The sequence below is a fragment of the Oenanthe melanoleuca genome, chromosome 7 (assembly GCF_029582105.1).
Source record: "Oenanthe melanoleuca isolate GR-GAL-2019-014 chromosome 7, OMel1.0, whole genome shotgun sequence".
Taxonomy (NCBI): Eukaryota; Metazoa; Chordata; class Aves; order Passeriformes; family Muscicapidae; genus Oenanthe; species Oenanthe melanoleuca.
Window position 1 is genome coordinate 33,670,930 of NC_079341.1, and position 25,000 is coordinate 33,695,929.

The window sequence follows — 25,000 nt, forward strand, 5'->3', positions numbered from 1 at the left end:
TTATCATACTTAGCTCATGCAGCATGTGACCAGAACAGGAATAAACTTCACACCAGAGCCCTTCCACCCTGTCACTTGTGAAAGTGTGGTGTTTCTTTAATTTTAAAGAAGCAAAAGCAGGGAGAGGGTGAGTATGATGGACTGCCAGCCAAGAGCAAAGGGCTAGGAAACACCAGCATGGAAGGAAATCCAGCAGGAAAAAATATAAATGCTTTCAGATCACTGAAGGATCTCAAAAAAATCCAGGAAAACTCAGGCTGCTCCTTTATGAAACTGATCTGATTTTTTTCCCTGGGACATGAGAGCATGGAAAGTCAGGCACAGAAAAAACTCTACTTTCATAGCAAAGTTGTTAAGAATGAATACAGAGGATTATGCTAATTTTTTATTTCTATCCATTCACAGCTACCTTCAAGTCCCACTGTGAAAGTTCACATTTAATAAGGTGTGATTAACGAATCCTCAAGGAAGCCAAAATTGTGTTATGAAATGAAGGGGAGATCTGGCAGCAAGGAAAATACAGGAGAAACCACAGCTAAAGTAACCTAAGTGACAGGGAAACTAGTAGATGCCTGGAAATTAGGGCTCAAACTGCACTTCTTTGTAAGAGAGTTTCCTAGGTCTGCACACACACAAGGTTTCTTTTTTTTCCTTTATTTCTCTCTATAGTAAAATTGAAAATTCAAACTTGATATATTGAATTATAGAAGTATTGCTTGCGTGAACCGTTTCCTAAATCTGCATTTCTGCCAATTTAACATGTTGGTTAAAAGTCAAACTCAAAGAAAACTCTGAGCTTTGAGCTATAAATGTATTTTGGCTTTGAACCTGCAGCCTTGACCTAGGGGTGCACCAAATCCAGAGCTGGAGTCAACTACCTGCGATTCAGGGCACAAGTTTAGCCACAAAGGGGAAATCCCAGAGTCTTAGCTCAGGAGATTTAAGCACGATCAAGTCACTTACTCAAATTAGCTTAAAATCCCAAAGCACTCTCAGCCTAAGCGCTCTCAAACCCAGCAGTGCCAGTGGAAAACCCTCAGGGTGAGTGGGAACCTTCCCAGCCCTACCAACACCCAGTGGGATGAACTCTGCCCTGACCCAGTTCTCCTGCTGGTTACCCTCAGAGCAACACATTGATGTCCCCTTACTAATACCTCAATAATTGCTAATTTTGTTTCAATTTTGCTCCTTTGCTCATGCCCACATTAACTAAGTCCCTCCCTCTGACTTACTTTTCCCCTAGCATCAGCAAGCCCAACCCTTGTCTTGTTCCACTTCTCCACCATCACTTCTCCATTACTTTGAATTCCCTGATTTTTTTTTTTTTTTTTTAGGCACACTACATCTGATGCCCACTACACCCTTCTCTGTCCCATCCTGGGAAATATTTGAGGTCAGATTGGACAGGGCCCTGATCATTCTGATCTAGCCAAAGGTTTCCCTGGTCATTGCAGGGACCAGATGAGTTTTAATGATCCCTTCCAACCCAAACCATTCTATGATTCTCACCCCACAGTTGTGCTCCATCCAGCTCCCAGCACTTTTCCTTTCAAACAGAAGTCAACCACCTCCACTGCTCTCATCCAGTCTTGTTTCCACCCACCCTTCCAAAGGTTGGGTGATGTGCTCATCCCTCAGTCTTTGCCTGCTTTGCTCATCCCTTGCATGTGGCATTCATGCCACACACAGATGTAGCCTGGCAGGGAATCATCCATATTTTATAAATTAATTTAGAAATTAATAGATTAAAATACTTCATATTTTCATATTAATTTATGTTGGTACTAAAAAGGCAATGCTAGAGCTATTTGGTCTACCACATCCATATCAAGGCCTCAGTTTTGATCTGAGGGAACCTGACAGCTTGGGCAAAGTTCTTTGTTCAGACACCACACAACATACCTTAGCAGTGCTCAGTGTGCAGCTGTTACAACACTAATTGAAAAATGTTTTTAAATGTATCAGGTTTCCGAACATTTGCAGAATTATTTTCTTCCCCTCATGGGCAAACCCCAGTGTTTCAGCCATTTAAAATGAATGTTTAATCCCTACAATGTGCTAAAAGGTCATAAAATAAAGCTGGACTAAGGCATTTTACACTGGGGATGGGGACAAGTCTGCAATTGTAGGGGAATAAGGAGGACCTACAATTCAGGAAACCATGGGATCCCCAGCTGGTTTGGGTTGGAAGAGACCTTAAACTCATCTCATTTCACCCTTCCATGGATGGGGACACCTTCCACTAGGCCAGGCTGCTCCAAGCCCTGTCCAACCTCACCACCCTCACAGTGAAGTCTTTCTTCTTAATATCTAATAATATCTCCTTAATATCTCAAATCCTGATATCTAAACCCACTCTTGTTCATTTTGAAGCCATCACCTTGTCCTAGAGCGCTGTCACGCAGTGTCACAACATTCATAACACCATTGGAGTAGAGGTAAGTCAAAAGGAAGCAGATTTGACATCCCACCCCACAGGCTGCATCCAATCCCATCCCAGATGCCCTGTGTGATCCATGGGGGATGGAGCAGGGAGAGCTGGACCCAAGGAAGCTCACAGAAGGGCTCACAAAACACTTGTGTTTGGTCAGATGGATGACTGATGTAGATGCCACATTTTGCAGTTAAATTAAATTATAAATCCCTCTCAAATATCTAGAGGAAATATTTGTGCCTTTTTTTTTTTTCCTTCATTGCAAAACATAGGTTCCCATGGGGTCCACACTCAATCTGCAGAGGGGAAATTATAACTGATCTGTTTGCAAAGTCTCTAAAATTGCATTTCTGTTAAAACAAGAGAACAACAAAAACATCTCTGATAGTAAGTATCTCTCAATCTTCCTGGGCTAAAAGTCTTTGACTGGAAAGCTGTGCATTTCCCATTTGCAGTGGTATAAAAGTCACAAGACATCAGATCACAAGCTGTCACTGGTCCCAGACTAAATATCACCCATCCTTTGCCTAAGGCAAGTGGGTCTCTTTTCCATGGGAGGGGGCCAAACAGAAATCCCACTCTTTGGAGGAAAGAAGGAAATATTTTTGTGACAGTTTGTTTGTATTTTTTTTAAAGGCAGTTCTTTTGAAGCTGCTCAGGGGTTTGGATGTTAGATGTAGTCCCAATGGAGATGGATTAGTGGCCAGAGCATAGCAAAGCAGTCAAAGGTGTAAGATAAATGCAATTTATATATAATTGCCCAAGCTGCACCTGTTCCATTTTCAATAGGAGACCTTGTCTGCAGACACAAACATAGAATATATCCTTTTTTCCCCCTTTATTTGAGTGTAAAATGGGGAATTCTAAACTTGTATCAGAGTAAAGCAAGAAAAAATAACCTTTAAATAGCATGTAAATTTTTTATGAATCAAGCTCTAAATAAAGAAAACTCCCAAGCTGGGAATTCAAAATACTAGCCAGAGAGAGCTGATTTGCTACCAGGCTCAAGAACAATATTTAGTTTACAGAATCAATCTGGAAATAAAACTAGTGCTTGCATCAGCATGAAAGCTACAAAAATAAAAAAGAGGTCTTAATAAAATATACAGTGGAAAAGGAAAGGATGAAAGCCCTAGCACAGCTATGAGGCCCTCGACAGCCCACACAAGTAATAAAATAGAATATGATGTAATATAGAACAACAATGAAAGGATTTTAAATTTCTAGGTAGGATTCTGAAAAACTGTTTCCAGCTTTTGTTGGGGAGCAGGCACGCTGAGAGTTCCCCTGTGCAGCTACAACGGAGCTGGTGTGTGGCAGACACGGGCGTTGACGAGGGCAGAACAAACATTAACCCCCCTCATTGCTGGACCAGGGGCCAGGATATTTCTGTATTTCTAGATGCTCCATTCTCTTTGCTCTCCTGCTCACTCACCCACTCCTGGTTTCCCTCCTTATCAGCAGCACAAAGAATTTTTTGCTTGCCAAAGCGCCAACGCTTTGCCGTGAAGGCGACCACCTTCTTCACCTTTCATGAGGAAAGTGTCCTGAACCTTGTGCTAAGCAGCTTGGAAAAATCTGAGATTAGACACATCACATATTGGCTCAACTAATTTCAGCCTGTCCAAATTAGGATGAGTCTGTAAGATTCCACAGGAAAATCATGTGAGCACTGGATGCCTGTGCTACCTACCGTGCTCCACACCCTAATTACAGTGCTGCATCTCCTGACTTTAAGGAACCAGGACCTTGTGCAGCTCAAACTCTAAGAGAGACACATAACTTCTCTCAAAATTCAATGGAATTCCAAAATTAAACTGTCAGAATTTGGTTCTGCAACCAACAGTGGCCTCTAGACTAAATTTCAGATGAGCCAGACCAATGCAATTCACTCATTGCAATAACACAATAAATTTTCCCTCTCCCCATGAAGCTGTAAGCTATTACTGAATACCACCATTACTGCAGAAATTAAAAACTATAGATTGTGAAATCTGTGGCCCTTTTTCTGCTGTGTTCCAGCTGTGGCAGGCATGGTGTACAGAGGTAACCACATAGCTCTTTGTCCTGTGGCCAGCCACGTGGTCCTACCAAAAGTTCTTGGGATGACCAAATGAACTGGCCAAATGCTACTCTTCTTGCCCTGGCATGGAAAACTCAGCTGGACTGCAACACCTAAACATTCCTGTTTTCCCCTTTACAACACTTGATTAATGATAGAGAATGGGTAGTTTTACCAGTCAATGTTTTGCTGCCAATGATTTCCCTGGGATAAATTTTTAGGGACCTCTGTCTGACTCTTTTAACCCTTGTTCTATCACTAGCTGCCATAGATATATGGACCTTGAGAAGGTGTGACAAATAAAAATCTGATTGTCCCAAAGTCCTAACAAAACCCATATATTCTTTTTACACAGAAAAAAGGAGATTGTTATAAACAATATCTATTATTCTGTGCTTTTCTAGGAAAGACAGGAAGCGTTCCAATTCCTCCTAAAACATGTTTCTAATGGAGCTGCAACAGGTCATGATCAGCTGCTCAGAAAACAGCAACATCCTCAGAAAAAAAAGGTTTTTTTCTGGTTTTTAGGTTTCAAAAAGTTGGTTGAAAAACCTGGGCCTGCTCTTACAATGACCCCAAAGGCAGAATAGGGTGTTACTTTCAACTTGGTTCCTTCCACTGAGCAGAGACTGCAGTTTCACACCTATGTTATTAATGTGACTATAAGTTCTACCTGAAACTATCGAATTAATTTGAAATTCACTTAAGATGCACCTGAGCCATTAGCCAGAGTGCCAGTGCCTCCTGAAGGCTGTGCAGGAGGTTTTGGGGCTGGCCCAGCCAAGCCCTTCAGAGCTCCCAGCTGCTCAAACTGATGCACTGAGGCTCCATCAAAGCAAACACATCCCTGATAATAGTCCTTCCCACTTTATCCAGTGAGCTCCATCGCAGGATATCATGAATTATTATTTACAACACCCCAGAGAGGCAGGCTGGTATCATTTCCCCGTGTTTCAAAGATGGGAGAAGGTGAGAGAAAGCTGAAGCAATTTGCTGTAATTCACAGAGGAAGTCTGTGGTGAGGCAGGGGAGAGTGCAGTGCTCTCACTGCCTGTGCCTCTGCCACAAGACCATCCTTCCTGTCCCTAAATGCCAGGCTCCAGCCTGATGATGTGCTGCAGTTCTAGTGTATTAAATCTGACACCCTATACATGTTCTGGATCATAAGGCTGAGTCCCATAAAATTGATGGACGTGAAGTTGAGAAGCCAAAAGGGACAGAGGGAAGAAGCAGGAGAAGAGTCCCTGCACTGCAGCTGTGTGGCATTTTTCTAGGCAGTAGGTTCCCCTGATACTTCAAGACCATAACATATTTTTGCTATTACAAATGCAGTTTATTTTGCAAATCAAGGTGATTGCACACATTTCAGCTTGTCAAATTTTCAGCCTTTCAACCATATGTCTGTCGACCTTATGGACTACCAACTTTATGGGATTCAACCATATGTCCAGATCCCGATATATATGAAGGCCAGTTCTAACATAAGAGCTTTACAGTAGTAGTGTAGTAAACCATAATGTTTGCAGATGGCTGTAATAAAATCATTCAGGAGAGGAAAGGTGCAGGGACGTAAAGCCTTCAAAGCTTCTTCTACTGAATAAACAATTTGATCTGAATAATGTAGTGGGAAGCACATTCTGCCAATGAACTGGCTGATCTAGTCCAAAATGTTGCTTTTCATTTTCTTTCCTAATCCCACATGTATTTTAACTTCCTTTTGTATTTTCCTTTGTGGGATTAGCTTAAAATTTGGAAGAAAAGTATAAGAAGGAAAAATAACAAAGTAAAGGATTTTGTTTTAAAGGCACAGTCCACTTCTGAATTGTAAATTTTTCATCTGTGAAAAGCCAGAGTGTTCTGTGGGGCCTGAAAGATATATTAATAGAGAGGTATAAGGTTTTTACCCTCACATGGTGAGATTGAAGGATGATGTGACTTACTTCATTTCCTGAAGCAGGACTCAGCTTTCAAAGTTAAGGCAAGTTTCCTCCTGAGTAAACTTTTTCTAACTCTAGGAAGTTGGAGTTTGGTTTATGTCCTGCTGCACAATAATTCAGATGATAATTCACATTCCCTTTGTCCAACATAACTTGATATCTCTATTATTTGGGAAGCTCAGGTCCCATTTTCCTCTAACTGAAACATGCTGGGCCAATGTGTGGCCCTCAGAGAGCTCTGTCCTGGCTGACAGTGGGGAAGGGAGCACTGTCTGTAAGGGGAGCACAACCACCATGGGTGTGATGGAAGGTCTTTTTCAAACCAAAGTATTTTTTAAGCTGACTGTGCGTGGTGAGCTTTGGCAAGCATCCTTGAACTAGGCAAAAATCACTTCCTACTCAGGGAAGAAGGGAACCTTCCCTGAGCATTAACTGGGAAGTGAAAAAGTGAACTGCAACCTGCTTGTGCTGCTGGTGTGCAAAATCACGGCGAGAGGAAACCCCCTGAGCTGTTGACTTTCAGATAACTTGGCCAGAGTCAGCTCTCATGCTGCTAACATCAGCAGCAGTTTTCCTATTGGATTAAATGGAGCAGGGTCAGATAGTGTCTAAGAAACATGAAATACACTGTCTTCCTTCCCATGCCAGACTTTGTGTTGACCAAGTTGCAGTTGTTTTGAGTCCTAGGGCCTGTCTCACTGCAAGAGGGCTTGGCCTGGGAGATGATGACTGCCACCAACATTCACCCCATCACACCCAACTGTCCTTCACCAAGCAGTAACCCTCAAGAAAAATTAAAAAAAAATAAGTCAGAAAAGGGCAAAAGGGTTTTTTTTCAGCACCCGCACGAACGTACTCATGGAAGGCTGTGAAGAACAGAGCACGACCCCCAGTCCTGCCCTACCTGTGTGCTCGTATTTGTGTCGCAGCAGGGAACTGCTCTTCTGGAATGTCTTGTCACATAAGTCACACGCGTACATGCCACTTTCTGTCTTCTTGATCTTCTTCCGGGACAGACAGGAGTCGGAGTCCGTCATGTCGTCCAGGCCGGACATGTAGTCTGGGGTTCCATCAAGCAATTCTCCCTGCAAGGGAACCACTGGTCAGCGACTCCGCTCCCACCACCAGCCTGCCTGCCCCAGGAAAGTTAAAACCACCTCAGTGGTCCCTCTTAGCTTGGAATACCAATAATGAAACTGCAGCTGGCGGTAAGTATGGAAATAACGAGGAGCTTTCTGCTTCTATGCCTCAAACCAACTTTCTGTCTTTGAGCACTCTGCAGCAAAGTGGCTTGCACAGACCAGCAGTATTTTCCATATCAACACTAAGTATTTCCAACAAGGTGTGAAGGGGAGGCTTTTCATGGCCAGCAAAAGGTATTGTTTTATTTTACAAAGGTAAACATAAGCAACAGCTAAGGGACCATCCCTTTCAAAATTCCAAAACTTGGATGTATTCTGTATCTGTGGAAAGGTTTTAATTGAATTTTATATTTAGGTACAAATGTTATTATTATGCAATCCATTTAAATGTATGTCTCCCGACTAAGGGCCTCAAGCTATATTTTTATATTTAATTTTGTAATTTGAAATAGGGAATATTAATAACACTTTTTATCAATGTTCTATCTATGTTAAAACAGCCTTCAGCATTAAGCAATAATGAATGTGGATCAGTAAATTATTAAATTTCTTGATATTTATTTTGTCTCGATCCAAAGAGAGTGCAAACTTGCATGATAACATACATTTCCATTTGCTATCACACAGTTCAGTTTTCTTAGACTAGGTTTGCACTAATTAATATTAGAGAAGATTAAATAGGCTTAAATACATTTACAAAGAGGGCAGATGTACTGTAAATTGGAATAGTGGAACAGCTGTTATGGAGGTGCAGTGCTATTTATGCTCCTATTGTGCAAAGAGGGATTACAGTCTGTAATGTAAAACCATACCTGATTTTCATATTTGAAACTATAAAACATTTACTAGTCAGTAAAATTACTAATAGACGGTAATAGGACATGGGGGAACAGGCGCAAATGTAAGAAAAAATTATTAATCTATAATCAGTTAATCTCATTTAACTCAACTCTGTACATTATATCTGAATACATCCAGCAAAAGGCTATAAAAGTACAACTTAGGTGGAGCTGCTCTTCACTGCAGGCATGCAAGGGATAAAAATCTTTGCTACACCTGCATTGACTCTGGGGAAGAATTTCAGGTTGTACCCGGGCACGAAGAGGTGCTGACCCAGATTATGTATCCAGGGAAAGACTTTGTCTGTGATTAAAGGCCCTGGCTGCTACCTCTCCAAATAATTTCATTTAATCTCTGGGGTTTTTTCAGAGCTGTTCCAGATGACTGGCAGGATTACAGGACTAGGAGTCTGGGAAGAGCAGTAGGTGGCCCAAAGGAAGAGGGTATGGGTCAATGTTTCTTATCCCCCAGACATTCATGAGAAGAGAGGCAACTTTCCCATGACTGGTGGCTGAACAATCCCCCAAAAATATGGAGAAGGAAGCTCGGAAGGCTGTAATCAATGGATGTAATCAATGGTGTCTATGAGGCTGTATCTGCTTAGAGGGATATAACTTTTTGTCCAAGTGTGGAGGTGATTCCAAAGGATCTCCCACTGCTCCTTTTCTCTGTGGTGAAATGTAGTTATGCCCTGAAGAGATAAATTTTCCTACAAAGATCCCATTTTTTTTCTCTAGGATATGATTTTTAGGGACATTATTATTATTAGTATTATTATTATTATTATTATTATTATTACTATTATTATTACTATTATTATTACTACTACTATTATTATGTTGCTACACAAATCCAATGAGAAATAGCTGAACTCTTAAAAGAACAAAGGTCATTATGCATGTTCAAAGTAATTGGTACTGCTTCTGAATCCAAGTAGAGGTACTCTTAAATTAACTGCAGTTTATTTTCCTACTCCACCACGTCCTTCCAAGTTCAGACTTAAATAAACTCTGCTAATTTTGTGTGAAAAGTTGATTATAGCTTTGGGCTTTTTCTTCTCTAGGAGGACATATCACAAAATACTAAATTCTAGCCTTTTTAAAGGAGGAAACAGTTAAAACCATTTACCTGAAATCCTTGTTTCCGCTGGTACTTTCTCCTTTGCTGCATATCAGCAAAAGTAGCTGCTCCAGTTGGGTAGGTATAGGCCATATGTGGTAGGAAGCTCATCTGATCTAGTCCTGGGTATGGTCGCAGCCCAGGAATACTGGTCTGGACTGGTGGCATAAAAGTGGCTGGGGGAAATGCGCTCTGTGGTGGAAGTGTTGTGTATAAAGGTTTGGCACTAAATGGGTTCATACCAAATACTGGGTTAGTGCTTTTATCCAGATTATTTGAATTAGAAAACTCCTTCTTGATAAAAGTCAAGTTCAGCGGCTCATCTGAGTTTTCAGATGATGAAGAAACACTGTTGTGTTCTAAATTTACACTATTAGATTTTGTTTTGTTCTTTGTGGCTATAATACTTTTGGGTTCCTTCATTTGTTTTGGTAAAGACAAGTCCAATGGCTCAGCCTGAAGCTCCTCAGAAGAGAAACTGTTTGGAGTGTAAGAACTACTGTGGGAGTTTTTAGAAGATGTGGAAGAAAGATTTAAAGGAGAAGGAGTATTGCTCCTAGAGTGGTCCAATTTATCAACTGGCTTAATATTGGTAAAATGAGGAGGTTTTGTTAGCCTGAGAGGAGTATCACAATTAGTAACACTGTTATGGAGTTCAGCTATAGATGGTGAAGTTATAGAGTCCACAGGCTTTATTGGAGATCTGGCTGACAAAGAGTCTTTAGTGGGAGTGTTGTTGGTGGCAGCCAGCGCCACCTTGGCACTGGCCCTTTCCCGTGATGGTGACCTGGAACTTGAATACTGGTAGACTTTTCTTTGTTCAAACCATTCCTTCACAAATTCCTGAGGAAGGCCAACAGCAATGGAAATTTTCAGTAGTTCATCAGAGTTGGGTTCCATATTCATAGCATAATATGCTTTAAGTACAGACATGTGGTCCTTGTATGGGTTGATGGGGCTAGTCATTCCTTTCTCAGAAAGTACTGATGACAGCAAGAGAGTTTGCTTATCAAACACTCCAGGTTTGTTGGGAACCATGTTCTCGTGAGGCTGAAGGACTGCCTTGATTTCTTCGTTCATTTTACACAGGTAACGCTCATGCTGATGCAACGGAATGGGACCAGGAAAGCTTTCTTTACAGAACTGGCATGAAAATGGAGTGGATACGTTGTGGTTCTCTATCATCTTGTCTTCAGTTACCAGGTCTATTAGGGTTCGCAGCTTTTCTTTTTTAATGTTATTGAGCTGCCTCCTCGAGTCTGTGGTCAAGCTCTGGAGGCAAGCTTTGGCTTCATTGACTTTCTCTAATGTATAGTCAATAATACTTTTAGTGGCACCATTATGACTTACTACTGGAAGACCCACAGGGGGAATATTGGGGGAGGTAACTCCTTGTTCCTCAGCTTGAGAGCATGAATCCTTCATATGGTAAACCTTCAACTTGGAGATCTCTTCAGCCTTGCAGTCCATTTTCTGCCTGGAAACCGTGTTGTCCACAATCTGTAGGACCTTCTGCACCTCGCTTAAATTGCTGCCTACCGCAGGAAACCCGAGCAATGGTGCTTCCATCCCTACACCTAAGTGCTGCATTGGACTTTGAGCAGACGCGTGAACTCCTAAGGGGCTGGTTGCTCCAAGTCCACCATTCATAAAAGGACTAGTTGCACTAAACCCATGCGAGGCCATAAGAACCTTGTACTCATTGAAATCTAGTGGTTCTGTTTTAATTTTCAGTAGGCCTGTTTGCTCAGACATACTAAGTGGTTTGCCATTCTCCAGCTTGTTTCTCAGCTGTGTGATGGCTGAATTAGTAGGAGAGGAAGATACAGAATTAGGAGAAGAACCCGTCTTGATATTGTTTCTCATTCTGCCATTTACAGAAATTAAACCAATACACTTCTTGCTGCTGATGTGCGAACTGTAGGAGCCAGAATGGGAGAAACGTTTCTTGCAGTTTGGACACTCATATGGTTTTTCACCTAAAATGATAATTAAAACCAAATGTTAATTATCATTCTTGCTGCTATTATTGCAAGAGATTGCATTTGGTATCTAACTGATTGCCTGTGCATCCAGTGATTAACAGAGAAGGAAATATTAATTCTATGAACACGACCACACACCACCACTACTTTACCTTCCTCTTTCTACAGGTTTTGAGGTCAGTTTGGATCCAGAGTCTCCAGGTGGCAACAGCCATCAAAGTGTGAGATTGGCTCCAGACTGACCAGGGCAAGTCACAGGTAAGCACCCTGGAGGGAAGGGAGTCAAGTCAAATTAAGACTGCTCAAATTTGATTTGTTTCTTTTTTTTTTTCTCTTCCCAAAAATGGAATTTTCACCAGATATGAGCACCAGTATGAGAAACTGAGTCCTGATGTTAGACTGTGCCTGGGCTGAGCCTGGTGACATTTTGTGTGCTGAATTCTGCATCAAGTAGGAGAGCCAAATTGCCCGAGTCATTCAATCTGAGAGGCTTGGCAGTTTCTTGTTATCTGAGAATATGAGTTGTATTTCACTTGGGGGGACTTTTTATTTTGGAAAATATAATGGACTCTTCAGGTTCCTGCTGCACAGCAATGAATGAACGCTTCTGAACTCAAACTGCCAAACAATCTATATTATTTGCAGGAAGCTTTACAATTTCCAAATCTTTTAGCGAGACCATGGTATTAACAGCATGATAAATGAGGATGACTCAGATACCACTTATGAAATACCTTGGTAGCTCCAAGAAGCCAGAAGCAGAACTGTGTAAATTTTAAGCAGTCTTTAAAACTCAGCTAATTAAACAAAATGCAAATGAGCACACCAGCACCTCCGCTACTCACCACTGTGAATTCGCAGGTGTTCCTTCAGATGGTGTTTATATTTGAAGGCCTTGCCACACTCAGTGCATTTGAACTTGCGATTGCCTGCTCCTTGGGTCAGCATTTGGTGCTGGGAGGAAAAGAAGGAAAAAAAAAAGAGATACCAACATGAATTTTATGCAAGAGAAACCATGAATTTCAAGCTTAAAAAACAAAAATTAAATTAATGTGACTCTGAATTCGTCAAGCGGACCAAAAGGTCTGCATGTACATTTATTTGTCTCATCAGTGTTGCAATAAAAATCAAAATGTTGGCAGTAAACCGAAACAAATGAGAAAGTACTTTCACATGAGCATTCGATATTTGCTTTAGAATTATTTCCTAAGTCTCTCATCAGAAATGTGTTGCTTTAAGGTATCTTACGATGAGAGAAACAGTTTTATAAGAAGATTTGTGGCTCTTAATATTCCTAGCAGATTCTGAACATGTGGGACTCAGCTTGTTTAAAAATTCTGTTTACTGCATGTGGAGGAAAGAGAGAAACACTGTCGTTAGTGGCATTTCGTGTAAGATTTAATTCATTATCAAGCAGGAGAGACTGCATCTTCAGCATAAGCTGCTGCTGGAAATGTTTTTTTAAAATCACAGAGCAGCAGGAAAGACTTGAGCTACCTTTTGTGCCATGTTTTCCCTCAGTGTTCTTCTGAGGGGCAAGGGAAAGTTGAAAGTTAAAAGTGGTATAAAGATATAATCAAAGGCAGCTGACCTTTTTGCAACAAGCAAGGAAAGCCCCATGACTTTGAATTTTGAGAGGAAAAAAAAAAATTAATTAAAAAATAATTATTATCTTGATAATCACGTAGCCAACCACTCTGGATGCTCAAGGTAGGAGGTCAGCCTTTTGCAGGCAACCACAACACAAAAGCCTTTTGCAGGAGCAGGGAGAAGGGGGGAAAAGAGGGGGGGGAAAAAAAGAGGAAAAAAAAAGAGAAAAAAAAAAAAAAAAAAAAGGCAGCGCCGAAACGGTATGACAACTGCGAGGGTGTGCTGCCTCTTCCCACATTCCTGGCGAGACAGATGGTGTTACATGGGACACAGGGAGGTTTGTTCAAACAGCAGCAACCTTCAAAGATCAAGCAGAGCCCAGCCCGCCGCGCGCCATTGAGGGACCCGCGCTCATATGTTGCTGAGTTGCATAAACAAACAGCAACAGCTGTTTTGTCTCCCCCCATCGCCCTCCAAGGACTACTATAAACTTTAGTTGTGCCACTGTTAATATGATACAATCATTTTAATTTACTAATTGTAAATGCCATGAGCAAATGAGGGGACTTTTCAACACCAAAGCTACCATTCATAATGCGCCAGTACCAGCGCGCTCTCGCATGTGAAATTTCAGGCAGTTACGTTGGATAAATATCCAGGCGGGTTTTGTTCCCTCCCCTGGTGTTTTTAATGATACGAGGCAAAAGGAAGAACCTTACGGTGGATCAGGTTAGCAAAAATATACATGGGAAAATGTGTTTGTCTACTGCAAAACCATGGGAAGGAAAGAATGGGAGAAAGCGCTCTGGAGTCATTTATATTGATTTAAGATCAAGCAAAAGATACGGTTCTCTTAAAAATGCTAATTGCAAAAATCGCATTATTAGGAAGATGTGTGTTTTCCTGAATTTACCTTCTGCTGAGAAAAACCTACCAAGAGAAATCCATCTGATTGTGATTTTCAGGTTTTTAAGAAAAATAAATACGCCATAAAGCTCTTATAATTTGACACAATGCACACATCTATTTATTCAACTTTTAACCATGCCATTTGAGTTTCCATTACAGCCCTCCTTAAGCTGGGTTTTTAGAAGTAATTCCCCAGCTAGGAGCAGTTTTTCTGCTGGTGTGCAAAGAATTTTGTGGTGCAGGTCTATTGCTAGCCCATCTAGGAGCACTAGGGAAGCTCAGTCACCTGTTTGAGACACCAGCATTTCCTTAAATGTGGCACTGATATAATATTACATGTACCCCATCGAGGAAAAAACAGCCTTGATTTATTGCAGATACTCTGCCGGGCTATACAAATGAGAGCAATGCCCAATTCTGGTGGCACAATCACAAATGATAGCCTATATGTACTGTTGGAAGAGTTCTTCTCAAAATGTGTAATTATGCCTAACAAACGATTATACAAAATACGCATAATTTCATGTGATTGAAAAGGTTACTCAAAAAGTAATGGAAAAATATTAGCGGATCTTTTAGTATGTCTTGGAGCTCCTATTTGCAACATTGCAAAGTAAAACTAGGTGAAAAATGGAATTAAAATTGCTGAGATGTTTAATAATGTATAATTAAAATGCTACAGTTTCATTCACTTTTTGAGGAACATAAAAACGAAACTAAAGTCAAGTTAAAGTGCAAATAAAATTTCTAAATTAGAAATTAACACACTCATTCGATCGTGAACATAAGACTATTAAATCATATTAGAAGAGACCATCAAAAAATCATTTAGACCTCAATTAAAGCTATTACCATTAAAAGATCTGCATCTTCAAAATGCCATGAAAAATTAATAATGATTGCCAATCAAAGCAATATCGTTTCTCTAAGGGGTTATTACAGAAAGAAATCACTTAAAACCAGCCCCCCACCTGATCTGTCCCTGGCTTGTGTGTCACCATATGCCGCTCGAGCTGGGTGCGGTAGGCAAACGTGTAGTTACAGAGAGGGCACGAGAAGTTCTCCTCGTTCTTCTCGTGGCGGTACTTGATGTGCTCCTTGAGGGACGTCAGGCGCTTGTAGCCCCGGTCGCAGTAGGGGCAGGTCAGCAGTTGGGCGAAGGCATCTGGAGTTCCAGGTGGCAGGTCTGCGCCCCGGGATGGCGGGGAGGGGGGAGAGGAAAGAGAGGCAGGCCAAAAGGTCAGCAAATCAATGGCAGCTCATGGGCCGATTGCCCGGGATGGTATGAGAGGAATCGCCGCAATCTGCTGCCCGGGAGGGAGGGCGGCGGGAGGCACCGGCACCCGCGCACGCCCACGGCAGGCTCGCAGGGCCCGCTCCGCACCCGCCAGGGGGAAATGGATTGTGGGCATCACTCCTCCCCAGACCTGGCTGCCTGGAAAACTAAGGAATGCTATTCCTGATCAATTGGCAATTTGCATTCCAGCCCCAGCTCGTTACGTTATTATGCCATTGACCAAATCCTTCCTAGTGACTCTTCTCCCGTTATTTATCAAGGCATTGGAGAGCAATAGGCTGGATACTCTGTCTTTTGTTGCATTAAAACTCTATTAAAACTTTCCAAACTCCCAAGTAGAGCAGCAGCCTTTCTCCTGTTTAAATTCAGCTCTTCAGTTCACCCAGCAAATAATACAAATGTGCTGACTAAAAAATCACAATACACTGAAATTACAGCCCCAATCTTTGCTCATGAAATTCCATGCCGCTGCAGCTGTTCTTCAATTTTTAAGGTAAACACCCAGGCATGTAGTGCATTTATAATTGCAACAGCTGCACGAGGTCAGGATACTGGCTAAAAATGAATTACAGCCTCACCATTTTCTTCTTGCCCATTGGCCTCTGGAGTGCCAAGGCGAGACAGTTCCTCGGGGGCTTCAGGGTAAATAATGGCTGTGTCGCTGCGCTGCAGGTACTCTGCTATGCTGACTGCATGCCCATCTCCTTCCTCCAGTTTCCTTTTGGCAAAATATTCCTCAAAGTCCGACGTGCAATTTGCGTTCTTCACTAAAATAAGAGAAGGGGGAAAAGAAAGGGTGGTTGAGTGCATTGTCCCAGAGAGCTTGGGCTGGTCAGCAGTGTTAGAGGTTGAGCTACAAGGCTGGGGCTGCAGCTGGATCCTTGCTCTCATCAGCCTTACTCCAGCTCCCAATAAAATTAATGTGGGCTTTCCACCAATGTGGATGGCAGTAAGGGCAGGCAGTTAAATTAACAAGAACACGGGGCTCGACAGGGCAGCAGGAGAAGTTTATGAGGCTTGGGTAATGCAGGTAATCTTTCATTGCAGGAACCTGAACAACCTTCATGGGGCTCCTGGGGGTCCCACAGCTTTTGGCATGAGCACAGCTCAACCTACAGGACTGAGCTCAGCTGCCTCTGGATCCTGCAGACCCCGAGACAGTCCCCATGTGGGGAGATGGCAGTCACAGGTAGTAAAAGACCAAACTTTTCTGAGACAGGTCCTACCTCAGCCTCCTCTTTGTCATGCACAAGAAGAAAATAGCTCACATCTTCCTACTTTTTCTTTCCTCCCTGAAAAATTAACTTATAATGAGAGAATGGGCTGTTCTAAAAACTTATTGCTTCATGATTTCTGCAGTAGAGCCACATGGTTTAGACCATGTGATCACCAAGCTCAAAACCACTTTGACAGTCCATACAAGAGTTTTCCTTCTTTACTTTAAATGTAACCTCAATTTTCATTATCCATGCAGTGTCCATGAAACATGATACATGCTCAGCCACAAAGCATATGAACACTGTTTATAGGAAAACCTTAAAACTCTGAGATGTTATAAACAAATAATAATATAATTATACTAGAGAAGAAAAGGGAAAAAAAGAAATTATTATTTACTTCCTCTAAGTTGTGCTTCTTTGTTTATTAACAAGTCTTGAAAGACACAGTTGGTGCCAGGGAACTAAAGATACTTGTTTTTAACTGACCATAAATTAAAATAACATCTTATGATTGATTAAATTTTTAGTGTATTTCTGCTGAGGCGAAATAGGAAAATGAGGAAACACCATGAACTGTTCTGGAGTTCATGTGGAAGTAAAATAGTAAACAGCACAATTCCACTGTCAGTGATGCTGGGGAGCAACATGGAATAAACACGTGGAAATCAAGGGGGTGGTTGTAACCACTGGAAATAAGAGACTAACCAGCTTCTTGGTATTTAGAAATGGATAAATATTTTGCCTCAGTTTCCTATGAAAATGCAAGGCAGGGATGCTGGTGGCGAAAATGAACCGTGACCTCTGACTGGGGCACAACTGGGAGCCTGCAGCGCCTGATTTGAAGCTCTGATCTCGGCGTCATCGATAAAAGTAGATATCCGTCTCTGTAAACCTCATCCCTTTAGCCGATAAAATCAAATCCTCTGGCTGAGACAAATATGCCCTATTTTTCATATGAGCTGAGCAGCTTCTCAACTGTTCTGCACTATTTTAGTGACAGTGACCAAATGGCACAGGGCACGGGACCCTGGTTGTGGAGGGAAACTTCTGTTCCTATCACAGTGGTTTTGTAGGGAATGGCTACACCAGCACAGAGCTCCTCTTGGTCCTTCTGCAGCTCCAGTTACCATTTATTAGCATGAGAAACAATTCTCCTCTTTCTCCAAAATAAAGCAGCTTCTAAAGAAGAGGAATGTGAGTGTGGGGAAGAAGACAGAGTACTTTACCTCCATTTTGTTCAGGGAGAGAAATTTAACAAAATGGTGGTTATTGAGTGCACCTTATGCACAAGAGCATCACAGTAGGTGTAGAACTTCTTGTCCTAATCAGAAAAAAATTGCTGAGGCTTTACTTTTATGCTGTAAATCTAACTTTTCATTCCCCTGTTACGCCTAGATCTTCCAAGTGTTACAAGATCATCTACCCTCTGTCTTAACACTACCCAAGCTCCACTCCTTCTCTTGTCTTAGCAATAGATCCAAGGAAAACAAATTTATTTTTGCCATATCTAGGCTATGATCCAATGAGTGCTACCTGTGAAGCAAGGAGAGGGAGTTTTTCTCCAGAGAGGAGAAATGGGATGGCTCCAGGGAGTAGTCCCATGTGTCCCTTTTCTCCTCTGGGTAAACCAGGAGTACATGGGTTTGCAACTGCATTTATAGGGTTAGGATTCAAGCCACCAAGCAAGGCCTGAGTTAAAATTAGGAGCTTTCATCCCCAACTCAAACCCAAATGAGGTTCTTCCCTCGTGCCCCCAAGGCTATCTGGAGGCTGATGCAACAGGTTGTGGAGGACTGCTGTGATATTACCAGCCTTGGTTTCCTAATTCTAGGGATTATTTAGCTTCTATGTCTGTGCATGCAATCCAGGAGCTAAAGCAAATGTTTATGTCTACATCATAAACCCCTAAAAACAAGGGGATTTAGTGGAAAAGCTGATAGATCCTTCACTGAAGCAATACAACCAGTGCTGCAGATTGACACAAATAGTGAAGGGTGTCCATGTGGGTCTGGTTTCTCACCAGCAGTGTTACTGACAATCCAGGCATGGCTGGAAGCTCACCCAGTGCTACTAAAAAGACCCATCTGACAATCATTAGGTTTCTCTCTCGACTTCTGGGTGGAAGACTTACTTCCCCCCTCCATGCCCTGATTTATTTTCCAAAGCCATGTTCCCAGACTCCTTGTGGGATGACACTGCACACCCACTGCTCATCCCCTCCTGGAGGGGCAAGAATTTCAGCGAGATCTATGATGGGTGACCTCACCAAATAAGTCTTTTTTTAATTAATTATTGGAGCCTGGAGAGCAGAAATATTTTCAGCTCCAAAAGCTGATGTGGCTGTGTCACATAAAAATAAAACACATTAAGGAAAGCTATCTTTGGAGGCATTTAGGACCTTTTAAGATAAAGTGGGAGAGAGGTCCAATGAGCATGGGAGACCAGTTATTTTGTGTGGGAACTCGTCCTGCTAGATGGTGATAGCTGCTCTTAATCGCAAACAAAGCTAATAAAACCACAGCCTTCATTAGCCAGGAAGTGAGAGGCCCCCATTGGTACACACAGATTACAGCCTGAAAACGGCCTGTCCTCCAACCTGCCAAGTTTTGGTTCTGTTTTCCTCTCCCTGAAAGTTTTTCTTTCCCTTCTTTAAATTATGTTAAGAGATCTTTACTTGAATTTTGTCAGATGTTACAAATCAAAACCAGGAAAATTTTTCTGTTTGTTTACAGGGGTTTACTTAATCTATTCTTTGCAAGTATCCCAGTTGCAATAACCATAAAAGTTGGAATAAAATAAACCGTAAGAATTTCTTAATTCACATTTTTAAAACCTCTTCTGCTAAACATCATTTTTTCAAGTCCCTATTGCAGAAATCCTCCAAAATATTTGCAAATTCATTCAGCAGGACCAAAATCCTAAATTTTCACCCTAATGGTCACTTCTGCTTTTTCACTATGATGCCTCCATGGCTCGTTATAAAAATGCAGCTGATTAATGTACTGATAACAAGATTTCTCTCTAAGTACCACTAGGAAGTGGCCACTCTGACAATATCAGAATAATTTAATAATGGAGACCTTTTCTTTTAGTTTTCTTTCTCTACTAATGACATTTTGCAGAGAATTTGATGCTAAAAATGCACCACAGATATTGCATGCACCCACAGAGACTTTCTGGTTGGATGTGTGTTTTCATTGGGTCTAGTCTCAGCCTCACCTCTGCTACTTTATTGAGCATCAGTGTTAGATCTCCTAGAGCCTGCAGGGAAAAATTGAGGCTGAACACTCAAGACAGGCCCAAAGCCTATAGTGAGGCTAAAGAAGAAAACTTTGAACACTTCCCAGACTATCCAGGAAGATTCTCCAACAGCTCAGGGACTGATTTCTTCCCTTTCCTTATCAAAAAATGGTTGAGGGATCTCACTGGGAATGAAGAGGAGCTTTTACTCCTAATAGAGGAAACTACAGGTCCTCATAGTCACCTGGCCTCTCCCACTCAAAATGAAAAGATTGGCATAAACATTTAATTTATCAAAGTATTTATCATGCCTAAGTAATTAGACATTGCTCTTAAGAGTCTGTGGACACTTTAGCAACTACAGAAAGGTGTTCTACCCAACCTGACAAGACATCATCCTCCACTGAAAGATGCTCTGAACACCTCAGTGACAAAAGACTTGAATTAAACACTGTCAGAGAAGCTTGTGATGATTATTTGAGCAAGCCTCCCATTGTAGCTGGAGTAAAGAGGAGCCTGGAACTTTCACAGGACATTTGGGGAAGGAATTGAGCAACACACAGAGAAACTCTTGCATTTTAAATGCACACCACCTAAGTGCAAAACACTCCTTGAGGCATGAGTTTGCAGTGCATCAAGTTGGGTAGGGGTAACACTTATTTATTCCATGGAAAACTCTTTCCAGCAGAGGCAGGACACCCATGGACCTCACTCAGGGTTGGCAGAGGGGCTCGATGGCACCCCCAGATTTCATGAGGCCAACGATGAGCTGGAAGACAAGGACATCGGATACTGGAAGGGAAGGGACTAAGAGGATATGAAGTCTTCCCCTTGAAGCAGACCACATTGCAAGCATGAAAGAGTCAAGGCCTGTTATGGTAAGGAAAATATGCGCAAAGGAAGTCACACGGACTGATAGGGGACCTCAAAGGCTCTGGTAATGGTAATTCAGATAACTATCAAGCCTTGTTTCTGAATCAGATGTCTTTTAAAATCCTGTTTCTCCAAGTGCTAAGCACAATTTGTCACTTTATTGCCGTCTCTTGGAAATAAAATAAGCTTTTGAGATACATATGTGGCCAGTTCTGCACAGCAACATCATTAAGTACAAACGTAATGATGAACTGTGCCTCGGTGCCACCCTCCTTTCATGCATAATAAATCTAATGGATGAAGAAAGCAGTGACACAGTTTTATTTTCCTATTATTTTCCCCCTCAAGAATGATAAAATAAATTTCTTGTGATGCTTAATAAGAGCACTGGGGTTTTATGTGGGTGTTACCAACATTAGGAAAGTGTGAGTAATAAAATCCTTGTGAGACTTTGGTACCACCTTTTACAGTAATATTTGTGGAGACTATTACCTATGAACTAAATTTCATAATGGAATGTATAAAAATGTACTTACACTAGAAAACTCTTCCTTTTAGCTGTGTAAATCTGTCTGCAACATCTCAAATTGTGACAAAGTGCAGAAGAAACACTGGGTGATGTATGGCATTTGGCTGTGCTGAGGATAGAGTGGGGCCTTTGGAAAGAACATGGTAAAAACCCCTGAATTCATTCGGATTAGAAAATAGCAACAGGAACCTTTTTCTGGTTTGCTCTGCTACAGAAAAAGAGAGGTGGCTCAGAGGTGATGCCTGCTAAATATCTCTGTCACACTTCTTGTGCCACCAAATGTATTGATTTCTAAGAAGAGGGGAAAGAAAAAGATGCGAAAAGTGGAAAAAAAATAAAAAAGATTAGCCAGAAACATTATAATCTCATAAATATGCATTTAAAGTGTGTGTGTGTCTGTGGATCTATGTAAGGGGTTTATGTCTGTCTTGTTGAAAAGATGTTTTCAGTCTCTGTTGCAGCTCACTCTGTGCACCACCCAAATCTGGGGCTGCCAAGGAGGATGCACCCCATCCTCATTATCAAGCTCTTTGTACAGTCTCTCTCATTAAAAGGCTACTGTATCTTGGCCCAGCTACTTTAAACTGTCCAAGGTTCACCCTGCTTGGGAAAACATCTCCTCACCCTGCTGAGAACTCTTATCTCCCAAGGATGCAGCTACAAGGAGTTGGGGCTAAAATGTTGTGGGACACAGGAGGGATAACAAAAACTCTACTGCATGAATTGGTCACTGCACTCTCATGATAATTTGGGGGGAAATTAAAAACCAGGAGAATTATGTCAGTATTTTCCAATTTTTTAACTGAAAATGAGAAATAGATTGTTTTGTCACCCTCACTCTTCATGAACACCTAGCTCTACGTTATCCCAAAGAAAAGTGATGCTCACTCCATGCAAGTCCTTACCTGTACCATTGTTTCCAGTGGTCTGAATTGTGGCTTCAGGCCCCATAGTGTCATAATCTTCCTTCATTTCCTCTGTGAAATAAAGCATGCACACTGTTAGCACTGGCACGGCGGTGAGTGGCTCACAAAGCTGGGGAGCACACTGTGGTGCTGGGGAAGATCCCGCTCAGGGAAGGAGAGAAAAGGGCTGTTGTGGACCTGGACACAATGGCTTTGTTCTGGGGAGTGAATGAGTTCAGCAGCGCTGGAGGGACGAGAACTTATTTACTTTAAACACGACAGCGAGTGGTGGAAAGCAGAACTGTTTGTTCGGAGTAAATGAAGGGCTTTTCCCAATATCAAATCTAATAAGCAGTCTGGTGAGAAAAAGGGATTTTTTTTTTTTTTTTAAATTTTTTTTTTGTTCTTCTTTTTTTCCCCCGACTTATTTAAAAGAAATAATCAGTTAACAGACACTGTGAGATCTATACCTGGAAGAAAATGCAAATGCAGGAGGAAGATGTAAGAACTTCTTGTATCTCCCTCTCTATCTATCTATCACCACACAGATCTGAGCTGTCACCATCATTTTAACCTCGTTTGAGGCACAGCAAGCATTAATATTGAGTGGTGCAGAAATGTGACAAATCTTCAACTGTGGAGCACTCCTCTGCCCCTACTACTTGTTTGCATTTTCTGTGCACTGACAAAGTCTGCCTTTATGGCCATAAATTGGGTTAATTCAAATGCAAATGAGCATGATACGTGTAAAATTATTTATTATATGTTTTTATGGGTTGGTTTACTTTCCATGAACCTAGGGGTTCAGACAGAATAAAAATAGCTTTTAGAAGTGGCTCCATCACTGGGGAGAACAATTATTTTCCTGGATGTTTCAGCCTGCCTGGCACTGCCTGTCAAACTTAGTTTCTTGCTGCTAATTTGTTAGTTCGTGTGCAACAGGTATTCACACATACAGCCTGGATAGGATTTAACCTTCCAAAGGGTTTTCACAGGTAAAAAAAAAAATATACAGAGCATTTCTTTCTCACTTTTTCAACTTCTAAATTCCAGTCTTTCTCTATCTAAAGACATGCACAAACACACAACCTCTCCCTTTCCTTCACGTGAGAGAATTTAGTATTTGAGATTTAAGTGAAAAAAATCTCCTTTAATCATTCACTGAGATGCACTTGCAAGAAATAAAATGGCACAAGGCACCCAGAAGTGGTTCAACAATGACCAAATAAATTAAAAAAAAAAAGGAGAGATTTTCCCAGAAACAAACACCAGTCGATGATGATTCAGGAAGATGGATGCTGCTTGCCCAATCAACTGATATACTGGCAAGAAGATCAAAGCATGCTATTAAAATGTTATTGATACATGAAGCATTAAAATTTTTATTACTTTTTTTTTTTTTTTTTTTTTTTTTTTTTTTTTTTTTTTTTTTTGGTGAGAAAGATTTTGATGAGGACAGAGACTGGCCCAGTATTAATCCATTTCCATGACAATGATTTGACTGAAAATAGGGGAATAATATAAACAGAGCACATTCTCGGTTCATTCCTAAATTTGTAATCTTGTAGTATTCTTCAGATGTCACACTCTACAAGTAATTAGTTGGTAGAATAACAGGTTCTAATTGTATCATTCTAATCAAAACTAAAGCACAGAATGACTTAATTCAGAGCTTTACAACCAGCATACAATACTGTGGTATAAATATACATGTTTATGGCTTTGAAGCTTAAAAAAAGAGAGAAAAAATTAATGAAAGCTCTTAAGTTAAAATATGCAGGTACAAACAGATGCTAAATTTGTACAAAAGCATAGAATATGCAGACCAGATGAAAAATATTTGTTTAAACTGTACAGCAGACAAGCCAGCCTTGATTTTTTTCCCAGATCTGGCATTCTGCCTCTCTCAGGATCATTTTCACGGGGTTATCTTGCGTCCAAAACATTTAGGAGTTCAATATGTATTAATAAAATGTTGTCAATTATGATAATTGATCTGCTGAGCCAGTCTCACATCTGATATTTTTATTGCAGCCTCCCAGAAATTTTAATCAAGGTACAGTGTTTCTGAGAAATTCAGCCTTTGATATAAATATAGCCATTGTGATTTTCTTCCTTGATCATCTCATGTGATTTCTGGTAGTAAGGAGTCACAAGTATCAGAAGTTTTCCATCTGAGGGCACGTCTACCCAGTCAGCAAGGGGAAAACAGTTAACAGCTTTTTTTTTTTGCCTTTTTTTTTTGCATAGTAGAGGTAATGTTCAAGATTTTTTGCTGCACTTCCTTCCTCATTGCCATTTTCTTCTGTGATAAAGAGAAGTTGCAGTGTCTAGTTGCTTCCCAAAAATTATTCAAGGCTCACGAAGGCTCTGCTCAGCTTCTTGCTTTGTGCAGGTCACCAGGGTACACACTGCAATTTTTCATGTACATTTTAATTCTCATTTAGCTGACGCTTGCACAATTTAACCTCTAGCATTGCAACACTCCAACATGACTTTTCTTTACCTAAACCTGCCCTCTTCCTAAAATCTGTGACCCTGCACTTTCTGTCTGTCTTTAAAAAAAAAAAAATCAAAAAACAACCAAACAAAAAAACAACATATATTCACAGCGTTTTCTTCCTCTCAGCATTAATTTGGTAAAACATAAACTCTGAAAATCCAGGGCTGCTGCTGTAAATCCAGAGCAAAGCTCTGGGTGTTGGAGCCAGAATAAAAGCAGGACAGTGCCCTGCATGCACAGATGAGGCAGAGGATCCACAAACACGCGCTCAGCATTTATTTAATCTGAATGGATCCTAAGTGGGGGCTTTGCTGGTTTATTTTTTGGAGAGCACCTCGCTATTTGGAGCACATCTGACCAAATGTAATATGTCTGTCTAAAACCACATACTGTATTTATTTTGAAAACACTTGTA

At 41.2% G+C, this 25,000-nt stretch overlaps 1 protein-coding gene across 3 annotated transcripts in view; it reads right to left on the reverse strand.

Moving 5' to 3' along the window:
- Nucleotides 1-25,000, reverse strand: part of ZEB2 (zinc finger E-box binding homeobox 2) — a 114,220-nt gene that overhangs the window by 3,987 nt on the left and 85,233 nt on the right. For all 3 annotated transcript variants that reach the window (XM_056496900.1, XM_056496899.1, XM_056496901.1), the window contains 6 exons: nt 22,083-22,154; nt 15,894-16,082; nt 14,990-15,204; nt 12,365-12,473; nt 9,544-11,513; nt 7,338-7,518 (listed from right to left, as the gene is read on the reverse strand). In XM_056496900.1, the coding sequence (XP_056352875.1) occupies nt 7,338-7,518; nt 9,544-11,513; nt 12,365-12,473; nt 14,990-15,204; nt 15,894-16,082; nt 22,083-22,154 (2,736 nt within the window). The remainder of the gene's footprint in view (nt 1-7,337; nt 7,519-9,543; nt 11,514-12,364; nt 12,474-14,989; nt 15,205-15,893; nt 16,083-22,082; nt 22,155-25,000) is intronic.